Here is a 12,670-nt window from a genome sequence, read left to right on the forward strand (position 1 = left end):
TAGAACCCAGCCTTTGTGGGGACAGGGTGGGTGGGACAAGGGGTACAGTTTCAGTGCTGGAAAGACAAAAGAGTCCTGAGAGAGGAAAAGGAGATAGAGGCTCCAGCTCCATGGCTCCCAACTATAACCCTTGGTTGTGTCCACTCCCCTTGGGCAAGAATGTAGACTGTAGGGGTTGGGATAGGGGGAAGGACTGCAGCTTTCAGGTCAGACTCAAAGGTGCCAGAAGTCTAGAAGATTATGAATGAATCTGGAGATTATGAGTGTCTTCTATCGGACTTACAGAAAGTCCACCAGACTCAGTGAAGTCATTGTAAAAAAGTAATTATTAATAATATGAATATCATGAGACTCCAAGGAAAGCTGGTCATTTATTCCGAGTAACTAATTGCCTTAATCTATGTCTGTTGTCTTAGTGGAGCCAGTAGAATCAGGCCTTAGATTCATAACAGAGACCAGGAATTTCCTCGTTATGACCTAAAACCTCCGACACCAAACCCGGTTGCCATTGAGTCCGTTCTGACTCACGGCGGACTGCAGGTGTAACCGAGCACAACTGAACTTTGTCGGGTTTCTGTGGCTGTGATCTTTATGGGAGTTGATCGCCAGGCCTTTGTTACACAAAGCTTCTGGTTGGGTTTGAACCTCTAACCTTTTGATTAGTATCGAGCACAAATCATTTGTACCATCCAGGGACCTCATTAGGACCTGGCCCGTGCAGTCCTCTGTAAGAACTCAACACGTGTGGTCGTGGAAACAGCTTTGGAGTTACTTTGGTACTCTGCACTTTTTTGTTAGAAGCAACAGGTTTACAATCTGACCTCTCCTGTCAGTGTGAACTCCAACTCACACGGTGGGGCTGTCCTATTTACTCAAAAACCACCATTTAAATGCCAAGGGATGAGCAGCCTGGCACCCTTGGCACAGACTTTTGCAGCCTGTAGAGCAAGTTCCTGACTTGTAAATGGAGTGGCTTGTCCTTTATCATGCCAAAGGAATGGAAGAGGCATGGACAGGAGCCAGCCTGCCCACAGTCAGAGTTGCAAAGGTGCTTGGGAATCACATTAGCATTTTTGAGAAGATGAGTCTGCTTTAGTCTCCTTATAAATACAGCTTGACTCAGCTACTATGTGGCTGACACTCTTGGAACATGAGGTGGATCCTGTTCTTTGGGGCCTTTATTGGGCCCAGCATCTGTGGTCGAGAAAAATTTTTTGGGTAAGTTCCTTTTTGAATTTATTATTTAGTTCATTCAGAAACACAGGACCAAATGAAACTGAGAATGAACAGCTTAGTACCCCTCAAGCAGTATGGCCTTGGGGAAAGAAGAGCTTGCCTTCTGTCTCAGCTCAGCCACTGTGTCCAGTAGACAAGTAACTTGACTCTGAGGTGTGATTTGCAAAGTCAGGACATGAGGGTCTCTGTGGTCCCCTCGCGGCTCCCCAGTCTCCTGCCAATTTGTCCTTTTCTTAGTTTTTATTTGTAAAGCTGGTTGCAGGCATCTTCTGGTTTTTTTGGGGACTCCTACATTATTAATTACCAAGAATGACCAGACACCGTTCCTGATTTCTGCCATGCTCAGTTTCCCCTCTCTGTTAATGGTGAGGGCTTCCAGTCAGCTCTGGCACCTGTGCTTTGCTGGGTCTTGCCTCCGCAGCTGTGCACAGTGACATGCGAGGGCCCACCTGTTCATTGTGTGAGCGTGTGCCTGTTCCAGACACTCCACACACAGTGCTCTGAGGTGTGCGGAGGAGAGTACATTCGGGAGGTGGAGAGATGAAAGGTGCCCTGCTAGAAGATTGAATTATACTAACTCATTACCACGGTAATGCTTTCCCATTTGCAAAGAGCTTTCATGTACATTATGTTTTGGCTCACACAACAACCCTGCCAGGCAGGGGTGTTATTTTCCTCAATTTACACTTGAAAAACTCAGACTCAGAAAGGTTAAGGAACCCGCCCAAGGCCACTTAGCTGGTAAGCAGGGGAGCTGGAATGTAAACCCCATACCCTTCTGCCAGAACACGTTAATCTCCATGTAGAATCCCTGATTCTCACGGATTTAGTCCTAGCTGTTGGTTTACCCTCTGCGATCGCTGTCTGGTAAAGGGACTTTGGGGTTGTTTATTCAGGCAGTGACTTTTATGAACTTGAGTAATTTTGCACTAATGACTTCTGTACACACTTGTGTCATTACTGCCAAATAGCTGGGAGGGGTTAGGTGGAGCGGGTGGCCCGGTAAGGAGATTTTTCTACAGGTGGTCCAGCTGAAGGTATGGCAGAGCTACATTCAGTACCGTGTGGGCTGATGTACAAAGCTAGCTGTCACACGTGCACCATAGCTCTTCACACGCCAGAAGAACCTGTCAACCAGTATCCAGATCTCTCACAAAACCCAAACACCTGGCTCTGAGTGATCTCCCCAGCTCTGCATGGAAAGGCAGTTGGTTTTTTAACCATGAGTGTCATCCTCGGCCCTATATCTGTTCTGGTCCCCCAGTAGGGAACTCACAAAGGTGTGGCATCCTTCCTGGGGCTCCCGGACATAGCCCAGACACCTGGCTCAGTGAATATTCAGAGCAAGGGGAAGCTGGGCCTCCTCCTAGGGTAGCTGGAGGGGAAGCCAGAACGTCCATTGGCTCTGAGGGGTGGGATGGCGATGGAGAGGAGGGTGGGGTTTCTCTTCACCATTCAGTCTCCCTCGCATCCAACTTGCCCACCTCCCCAGTGTCCTCTGTCCAGGTCGTTTAGTCATCTGAAGGATGGATGGTGGCCAGGTGTCTAGAGTTGTAGGACAGATTGGGGACAGGAAGCAGTTGCAGAACCAGTTGTAACCTCAGCAGCAGCTGGCAGATAATTGAGTTGTGTGACCATCTCTCAGCACTCATGGAAAAGAGCAGGTCCCTTCGCTACCTGTTTGGTAAAAGGGGACCCATAAAAGGTCAGTCCCCAGGTGATTACTGACTGTCCAGAACATGGGACAAGTATAAAGATGAATGACAGGGTCTCACTAACTATCACATTGGCCACAACTGGATGGCATTGAGTAGGGAAGAAGGACAGATTTAAGGACACATTGCAGTGGAGCAAACGCCAACACACTCCCCAAGCTCCTAGTGTCTCCAGATAGTGGAGACAGGTTGTAGTCAACCATCCACACTCATGACCTGGGCAAGTGTTTTTCAAATAGGGGACTGGTCAGTGAGGGCAAAAACACCCCACAACTCTCTTTAATATGGTGCCCCATTTACTTTCTCTCTGCTTCTGGGTATTGATGGGCTTAAGTTCTTAAGAATAATGGTACGTCTTGCTCCCAATTCCTAGACCATCTGAAGACAGTGTCTAGCTCTGCCTCATGGTAGCAAAAGCTTCAGGGACATTGGGAATTAGGTCGCAAAGACTGGATGAGAGATTGCCAGGCAGATAAGCAAAAGGAATGGGTATGCTAACCGAGGAAACAGCAGGTGCAAAAATCTTTGTTGCTGTCTTAGGCAATCGAGTTGATTCTGACTCACGGTGACTTCATATGTTATAAAGGGGAACTGTTTTAAAGGGTTTTCCAGGTTGTAATCTTTATGGATACAGATCACCAGGTCGTGTCTTCCGTGGTGCTGATGGGTGGACTTGAACTGACAACCTTTTGGTTACTGGGAACTGTTCAGAGAGGGTGAAAGTACATGGTGAATTGGGGGTCTCAGGAGGCTGAAGTCAAGAGGAGAGAGGTGGATGAGGGACAGAGGTACCAGTCTTGTATTCTGCCCCTGTGTGTGCTGCAGATGTTTCTGTCGCCTCTGGTGAGAGTGGATTTAAGCATCATCTGTGCTAGTTTGATTCACTGTACCCCCTGAGTATCAAGTTCTGTTAGAAGGTCTTCACCTTAAAAATGCAAAGGGCATGGTTTAGCTGGATGTGTTTTAATACTCCGAAGAACTTCTTATGGTTGTGTTCCTCTTTTTTCTTCCCTGGTCTTTCTCCCTCACTCCCTTTTTTGTGGTCAGTGCTGTATTTACAAATTCTTATTCTGCATGCCAAGGATCCCTGGTAGTACAGTAGATTGATTACAAGCTGGGCTGCTAACCCAGCAAGGTCAGCAGTTGGAATCCACCAGCTACTCCAAGGGGGAAAGATGAGACTTTCTGCTCCCATACAGATTCATAGCCTCAGAAACCATTTCAGGGGTTGCTGTGAGTCAAAACCGACTTCAGGACACACAACCACCACCGCCATTCTTGAGTCAGAATGGACTCTGTGACAGCTAACAACAACAACAAAAGTGTTACCAGTGGAGATGCCAAGGCATAGGCTCTAGAATGTCCCCTGTGCCCCACTTCCCCTCCCCACCCCCCCATGGTAAATATACTTAACAAAAAATGTATGACTTAGCTGTTTTTTGCATGTATGATTCAATAGCGTTAAGAACACTCCCAATGTTACTTACCCATTAGTATCCATTTCCAGATCTTTTAAATTACTCTGAACAGAAATTCTGTATCCATTAAGCAATAACTCTCCTTCCCCAAGCCTCTGGTGGTAATCTCTATTCTACTTTCTGTCTCTATGGACTTACTTCTTCTTGATTTCTGATAGAAACAGGATCATACAATATTTGCCCTTCTGTGTCTGGCTTATTTCATTTACCATAAGGTTTTCAATCCAGTCTTATGTATATATCAGAACTTTATACCTTTTTTATGGCTGCATAATATTCCATTGTATGTATGAGAGACTTCAAAAAGTTCGTGGAAAAATGGAATGGAAAGAGAATGGAATTTTCCCAGAACTTTTTGAAGCCCCTTTGTATATACTCCAAAGATCCATGGCGGTACAGTGAGTTAAGCATTGGGCTGCTAACTAGAAGGTTAATAGTTCAACCCACCAGCCGCTCCTTGAGAGAAAGATGAGGCTGTCTGTGTGCAACCATAAAGATTTGTAGTCTCTGAAACCCAATGGAGCAGTTCTATGATCTGGCCATGCTCGATGGCAGTGAGTTTGGCTTGGTGTATATACCGAACCAGCCATCTGTGAGTTTGTTGGATTGTAGTTTGTGTTGCTATGATGTTGGAAGTTGTGCTACCAGTAATTCAAACACCCTCAAGGTCACCAGGTTTCAGCAGAGCTTCCATGCTAAGACTAAGAGAGGTCTAGTGATCTACTTCTGAAAACTAGCTAAGGAAAATGCTACGGATCACAACAGAATAGTGTCCAATATAGTGCTGGAAGATGAGCCCTGTCAGGTTGGAAAGCACTCATCATATTAGTAGCCTCAACAATGAACAGAGTCAAGCAGCTAGCAGTCAAGACGATGGCGCTGGACTGGGGGGGGATAGACTCGACTTGATGACAACAATAGTATTGTTGTTGTTGTTAAGTGCCCTCGAGTCGTTTCCTACCCATAACAACTCTGTGTAGGGTTTCCAAGGAGCAGCTGGTGAGCTTGAACCACCGACCTTGCACTTCAAACTGACTTTGCAATAGACACCTCATTTAGTTTATTCATCCATCCACTGATAAACATTTGGGTTGACTTTTGTGGATAGTGCTCCGCGAACATTGGTGTACACGTATCGGTTTGAATGTAGAATGCCCACCTTTAATACTCGTGCTTTTCTGAGTTGTTGCGGGTGCACGTTGATAGAGCATATGCTCAGAAGACTGGCTCTGGCATTCAGTCAGAAATGAGGGATTCCCTCTGTTTTCAATCAATCCATCCCTTTTTTGCAAGCCTGTTGGGTTTAGACTAAGACTTGTCCAGCCAGTGGTTTCTCCAAGGCACCTCAACTGCTCTCAGGGAATACAGATGGACTGCCTTTACTCATGACCCTGTGGAGATGTGGAGTTCTGCAAGGATCTCCACGCCTGCTATCTGTTATGGCAGCAGCTCTGTAGTGGACCTGACCTGCCTTCTTAGGGCTGGCCTAGACCTCCCCCCACAGAATCCTCAAATCCTTCCAGAACAAAGTTAGGCTCTGAGGGTCTATCCGGATGGAGCCGGTTTTCTGACAAGGAGAGAGGCTGAGTTGCCACGTGAGGCTGCTTGGTTAGCTCCTGGTGACAGACCCATTTTCTCTGTCAACAGGTCCTTCAGCCCACAGCCCTCTCCAGTCGCTCTTCCCGCATTCAGTCGTGTCAAAGAGATGACGCATGTGACAGCGTCAAGTGCAGATTCATTGAGCTGTCACCTAGCAACAGCCTAATGGGTCCCCTGGCTCCCTGAGCTGGTGTGAGGCACAAAGGCAGCTTTTCAGGCTCAGCCTTCTCCCACCCACACACTAGGCTTCAGGGGCCTCTTATCCTGAATAGTCCATGGGAAATAAGAGCAGGACAAACAGCAAGGAGGGCTCTGGTCAGGGCAGGCCCTTGGGCCCTCTCAGAACATTGTGAAGATAATCCATCTCTAGTTCATCCTGGGCGATATTCACGTCCTCTACAACCCTCAATTGTACAGGATTCTGGAGCCGGAAGGGATTGAGGGACCCCCATCCTCCAACATCTCCCCTCTTTCCTAATAAGAGAGTAGCTAAACCTCCAAGGATACAGGGTTTGTTCTCTCTCCCAGCCCCTCCCAGATGGAGGGTCCGCCAACATTTCAGCCCTGGCCCTTGACATTGAAGAAGTGCTTCTTTATGTCTTGAGTTAGCTATGTAGCTCGGGAACATTCCTTTCTGGAAAATATATGTTTTTCATTATAAAGTAATATGACCACATTACAGAAAACAGATACAAGGGGGAAAAAACCCCAGTAAGTCATCCATAATCCCATGACCTGAACATAAGCACTGTCAGCATTCGGTATATTTCCGTTGTCTGTTTCTCTTCCAGTGTGTCTGTTTTTTTCATACTTGTAATCATGGCATACATGCAATTTTGTGTCCTGCTCTTTCACTTCATATTTCTCTGAAAGTTATACCATAAGCACGTTTACATCTTTGCCACGTAGTCTTATTTTTAATGGCTATACATTATAACCAAAGACTAGACCATTTCCTCTTGTTCAGCCCAGCGAGAAGGACATCATGCCTGGTAAAGTGGAGGGTCAGTGAAAAAGAGGAAGACCCATAACAAGATAGATTGGCACGGTGTTAGCAGCAATGGACTCAAGCTAACAATTGTGAGGATGGTGTAGGATCGGGCAGTGTTTTGTTCTGCTGTGCATAGAGTCACTATGAGTCGGAACCAATGTTGTTAGGTGCCATGGAGTTGGTTTTGTAGTGACCAAATGCACAACAGATGAAGCACTGCCTGGTCCTTCACCATATTTTATATATATATATATACATATTTATTAAGTATATATATATATATATATACTTAACAATAACAACTATATATATAGTTGTTGTTGTTGTTAAGTGCTGTCTAGTCGATTCTGACCCATAGCGACCCTGTATAGGGTTCCCAAGGAGCAGCTGGTGAGCTTGAACCACCAACCTTGCAGTTCAAATGACTTTGCAGTCTGATGCATTAGCCAACAGCGCCACACCAGGTCTCCTTTTGTTGTTGTTAAGTGCCGTGGAGTTGGTTCCGACTCATAGCGACCCTGCACAGGGTTTCTGAGGCTGTAAATCTTTACGGGAGCAGAAAGCCTCATCTTTCTCCCATGGAACCACTGGTAGTTTCGAACTGCTGACCTTGCGGTTCACAGCCGGATTCATAACCACTACGCTACCAGAGCTCTCTAGCGCTCTCTCTCTCTCTCTCTCTCTCTCTCTATATATATATATAGAGAGAGAGAGAGAGAGAGAGTGGCGCTGTAGGATAAGCACTCGACCTTAAGGTTAGTTTGAACTGCAAGGTTGGTGGTTCAAACTCACTAGCTGCTCCTTGGAAACCCTATACAGGGTTGCTATGAGTTGGAACCAATGGCTTTTAACTACAAATATATATATGGTGGTGGTGGTGTGCCAGGGAGTCGGTTCTGATTCATAGCGACCCTGTATAGAATTTCAGAGGTTGTAAATGTTTTCAGGAACAGAAAGCCTCATCTTTCTCCCATGGAACCACTGGTAGTTTCGAACTGCCGACCTTGAGGTTAGCAGCCCAACTTGTAGTTACTACACTACCAGAGCTCCTTACAAATACACACACACATATAAATGCATTTTTCCTTCTTCTCTCCAGGGACCAGGTTTTTAGGATTAATGTCAGAAATGAAGACGAGATCAACAAACTGACTCAGCTAGTGAATTCGGAGAACTTTATGGTACCTTCTTCTTAATTCTCTTGGGTATCTTCAACCTTGGGCGAGGGGAGACTTTTGGGCAGCCAGCATTATGATTATCATTCTTCCCAAAGATTTTCTACGTATAATCCTGAATTAGTCAACATGCCATCTACATGTTGACATGGTGACACGGGTGGAGGGCTGTTGTAGAGATGGATGCATGAGTTGTAGGCTCCATCTTCCTCTCTGTCATGGGCTTATTGATTCTTGGGGTCAACTGTGCAGGACTGACTAGATACAATGTGAAATGAGCAGAATTTGCTCACCCCTCAGGGAGCACCCTAGCATTTGGCAGTGGTTCTAGAAGAATGAGTTCATTGTGCTTTTACCTGAACCATCTTTAACCTGATTTTGTTTCTGTTTTCTTCAGCTTAACTTCTTTAAACATCCCTCCACCTTCGGGCGTACTGTGGATGTCCTGGTTCCGGCTGTCAGTCTACAGCCAGTCAAATCCTTCCTGAAGTCCCAAGACTTAGAATACTCAGTAACAATCGATGACCTTCAGGTGGGTAGGCCACACCCCTTCCTGGTCTTGAAGCCAATCCAGAGTGGACCTGAGAGAGTGTCAAGTTCTTGTCCAAACCTTCTCCATTTTACAGATGAGAAAACTGAAATATCTAGAAAAAAGATGAGGTTGTCTGCTCCCATAACAATTTACAGTCTCTGAACCCCTTTGGAGCAATTCTACTTTATCCTACAGGGCCGCTGTGCATTGGAATCAACTTGGTGGTGATGGGTTTAGTTGTTGGTTTGGAAGTAACGTAAGTGACCTGTTGGAAAAACAACATGCTATAGTAGAAAAGGCAGACATAGATTATGGCCCCACACTGAGCTAGATCCAAGTTCTGATTTTGCTAACTACTAGCTATGTGACTTTGGACAAGATAGTAACCTCTTGAGCCTCAGTTTCTTCATCAGTAAAATGGCACTAGTGATACCTACTACATAAGACTATTGATAAGATTAAGTGATGAGATGTGCTTAGAATGTCTAGCAATGTCTGCTACATCATAGGTACCCTTCAAATATTAAGTTCTTCTCCCTCTTTTTACCTGAAGTCAAGGGATCACAGCAGAATGGGGAGAGAGTATGGGAGATCAGTCATAAAATGCACACTCTGAGAAAGGGGGGAATGTTTACCAACAGCCCCCAGCAGAGGGAACATCAAATTCCAAGTCAGACACCAGCCTCACGTCCTATATTCAAACAGCAGGGCCGTGTCTGGCTCATGTTTTCTTCCTCACTGAGGTGGGTTATGGACTAATTGGTGATTCGGCCCGGGAGTTTCCTGATGGCGTGAGCAGCTGTGAGCTTATTAATCACCCTCATATGTCACAGACATCTGCCAGGAACCTTCAAAGTATGAGTGGTTATAAGAATTTCTTTGTTTCTGAATGGTTTCCCAAGCGGTGTATTTCAGAGGCACTGGATACCAGATGCGGGTTGATGTCTAGAGAATTCATACTGTAGAATAACCAAATAGCACATATGTTACTTCCAGGGAATAAGTGAGTTTTGAATGGGGTGATGTACATTGGGTGCCAAGAGGTAAGATTTTATAAATAAATGGAAGAAATCTCACCCCCTTTTAAACTCTTTGTGTTTAATATGTATGCTGAAGCTGCCGCCATTTTGGTCAGCCTACCTCTGTCTCCAAGGGCCCCTTTCACAATGTTGCTTTGTCTGTTTTAGGCCCTTTTAGATGATGAAGATGAGGAGATGCAACAAAATGAAGGAAAAGAACGGAGTGGTGACGATTTTAACTACGGTGCCTACCATTCTCTGGAAGCTGTAAGTGTTTCAAAGTAGATTATCAGCCTCTGCCTCCTGGGTTTGTATGTTGTTGTTGTTCAATGCCATTGAGTTGCTTCCGACTCATAGCAACCCTGTGTAGGGTTTCCGAGGAGCGGCTGGTGGGTTTGAACTGCCGACCTTGCAGCTCAAACTGACCTTATAGTCCAGTGCATTAACCTGCAGTGCCATACCAGGACTCCCTTTACTTCTAGGAGATATTAGTCTTTAGTGCAGTATCACTTCACTTTAGGACAAAAAAATATGTGCACTTCCATTTCATTCTAATTCTTGGGCAATTTGACTTCCACCAGTACCTGATAACATAATGTCACACAAAGTGGATTTTTCTTCAACATGTATCCTTCTTTTCTTAAGAAAAACATGAAATAATTGCAATCATTTTCAGACCTTGTAATTCAGCCTTCTAATACCCACCACAATTCCTCTATTCCGTTTACTCAGGATAAAAACGTTACTTATTCCAGGCAACTAGACAAGTGGTTACTTCCAAGGTTAACCAAATATTTCCATTCATTAATCACGACCACTTATAACGTATACTTGTTCCGTAATGTGTTTTGGTTCTATGTTTAGCTAGAAACCATTTTACATAGATGACTGATTTTCAAGGTAAGCCAACCTTTCAAATGAAACTCTTGTAGCAAAATAATTGAATATGATATTTGACTGGCTCTGCGTCACATACAATGGAGTTCCCTTATGTTCCTCACTGTCTTCTCCATTAGTCTGCAGACCCACCACATCTTAGGAACACATCCCAAATCCAAGTGGGTATTTTCCTTCACATACTTTAATACATGACATGTACAAGGATGGTGTTCCTGTGGGCTTCTCCTAGTCATGTACTTTAAGTTGGTGTAGCTTTTTCCTGAGATGGGCTTGTTTCAAAGGTTGACCAACTATTTCCATGCCTTTCCCATGGTTGTTGGAAGTTTTGTTTATTGTGCACACTTCCAACCACACTGCCCCTTGATCCCTCTTGTGACCACTGACACACATCTGCAAAACAGCTGGATGAACTTAAGAGTTCAGTCTGGGGCCATGGGCAAAAGAGGAGGGAATGGGCCCACTCAGGGACCAAGCCTGGGACGTGTGCCTCATTAGCATGGAGAACTCCCCAGCTGAGCTAACCAGTCACTAATGTTGACAAAGCCTCAGAAAGGCCCATCCCCTGGCCTGCTTCATGCTGGAACCCCACTTTCTCATCAACACTCGCTTCTGGTTCTCTGGCTGTAGGCGTTCCTTGCAATATGATTGGCAGCTTCCTTTCTCACTCTACAATGAAGGCCTCTAGCAGTGAATTGCTGTCCCATCTCCCTCCTAGTTTGATCACATTCAGTATTTTCTAAAAACAACTTTCCCCACTGGGACTTTCTTAGGTCTCCCATGGGAATTTCAGTTTGTTTCTGACAGGGTGTCTGGTGCCAGACCTTTTGGGGGTGGTTGCTGTGGTGGATGTGATATTGTGAGTTTCTTCTTCCCCTGATATCAGCAGTGGGAATGGGAAACCACATCAGGATACAACATGGTACTTTAACTTCTGGGTGTCTCATAGCTCAGGGAGGCATCCAGCTTTTGCTTCAGTTTCTAGGGTCAGTGGATAGAGCTTTCTGGTCCCCCTTCATGGCTGGAACTGTCCATTTTCAGTTCTCATTTTTGTGTAAGGAGTTCAGTTTCAACCTTTGCCCCATGTTTTATGTATACCCTCAGTCCCAGGGCAGAAAGATGGCCCTATAGCTTTATCTTCTGCCCTCCCCTCTGGCACAAACAAACTGCCCCCTGTTTTTGGATTTTTAAAATCCCTCCACAGACTCCGTTTTTCTCCCTTGATGGTGACAGGGACCTCCGCTCCTGGACTGCAAAATTGGCTTTTAAACTAGACGGTGCATGTGTAATGTTGTCTTTGGATTTTATCTGGTGTGGCTGTGTGCTTGGGGGTGGTTTCTTGCTTCTGTTCAGTCTGCCATATTGATTGTAAGACTGATAAATCCTTTATGCTGGATTTTATTCTATATTGATTACACATTTTTCTCCTCTGTATAGCTGCTTCTTCCAATTTTAAGGGCTAACTATATATTTGTTTATTTCTTTCTGTTGATCCTCAAAAGGCTTGAGCAGCTAAGATGGATGAATTCTATTTCGATCAAGCCTTTTTCTTTTGCTGAAAACAAATGAAAGCTTTCTTAACTACTGTTTACAGCTCTTCACTTGTTCTCACCATCCTGCTGTAGATAAATCCTTTTCACCGTGGGGTGCCTCTACTACAAGGAATAATCAGGATGGTCCACTGGGGTGAGGCAGAAATTTTCAACTTCTATTTATATTTCTACATGTATTCATATTTGTTATTAATTTAACCTTTAAAATTTTTATTTCTTGTATATATATATGTTGTTGTTGTCGTTAAGTGCCATCGAGTTGTTTCCGACTCATAGCGACCCTGTACAGGGTTTCCGAGGCTGTAAATCTTCACAGGAGCAGAATGCCTCATCTTTCTTCCGCGGAGCGGCTTGTAGTTTCGAACCGCTGACCTTAAGGTTCGCAGCCCAATTCGTAACCACTACGCTACCAGAGCTCTCTCTCTGTCTCTCTGTCTCTCTCTCTCTCTCTCTGTCTCTCTCTCTGTCTCTCTCT

General features: G+C 45.0%; 1 protein-coding gene across 2 annotated transcripts in view; it reads left to right on the plus strand.

Annotated features, from left to right (window-relative positions):
• Positions 1–1,140: 1,140 nt before the first annotated feature.
• CPA4 (carboxypeptidase A4) overlaps positions 1,141–12,670 on the plus strand; it is a 29,194-nt gene continuing 17,664 nt past the window's right edge. Inside the window, exons 1-4 of one of the 2 annotated variants that reach the window (XM_006861135.1) lie at positions 1,151–1,218; positions 8,119–8,200; positions 8,592–8,726; positions 9,914–10,012. In XM_006861135.1, the coding sequence (XP_006861197.1) occupies positions 1,151–1,218; positions 8,119–8,200; positions 8,592–8,726; positions 9,914–10,012 (384 nt within the window). Of the gene's footprint in view, positions 1,219–8,118; positions 8,201–8,591; positions 8,727–9,913; positions 10,013–12,670 lie in introns of both variants that reach the window. The other variant, XM_006861136.1, reaches the window with a different exon arrangement.

This window comes from Chrysochloris asiatica, unplaced genomic scaffold (genome assembly GCF_000296735.1).
Source record: "Chrysochloris asiatica unplaced genomic scaffold, ChrAsi1.0 scaffold00041, whole genome shotgun sequence".
In the NCBI taxonomy this organism is placed as follows: domain Eukaryota; kingdom Metazoa; phylum Chordata; class Mammalia; order Afrosoricida; family Chrysochloridae; genus Chrysochloris; species Chrysochloris asiatica.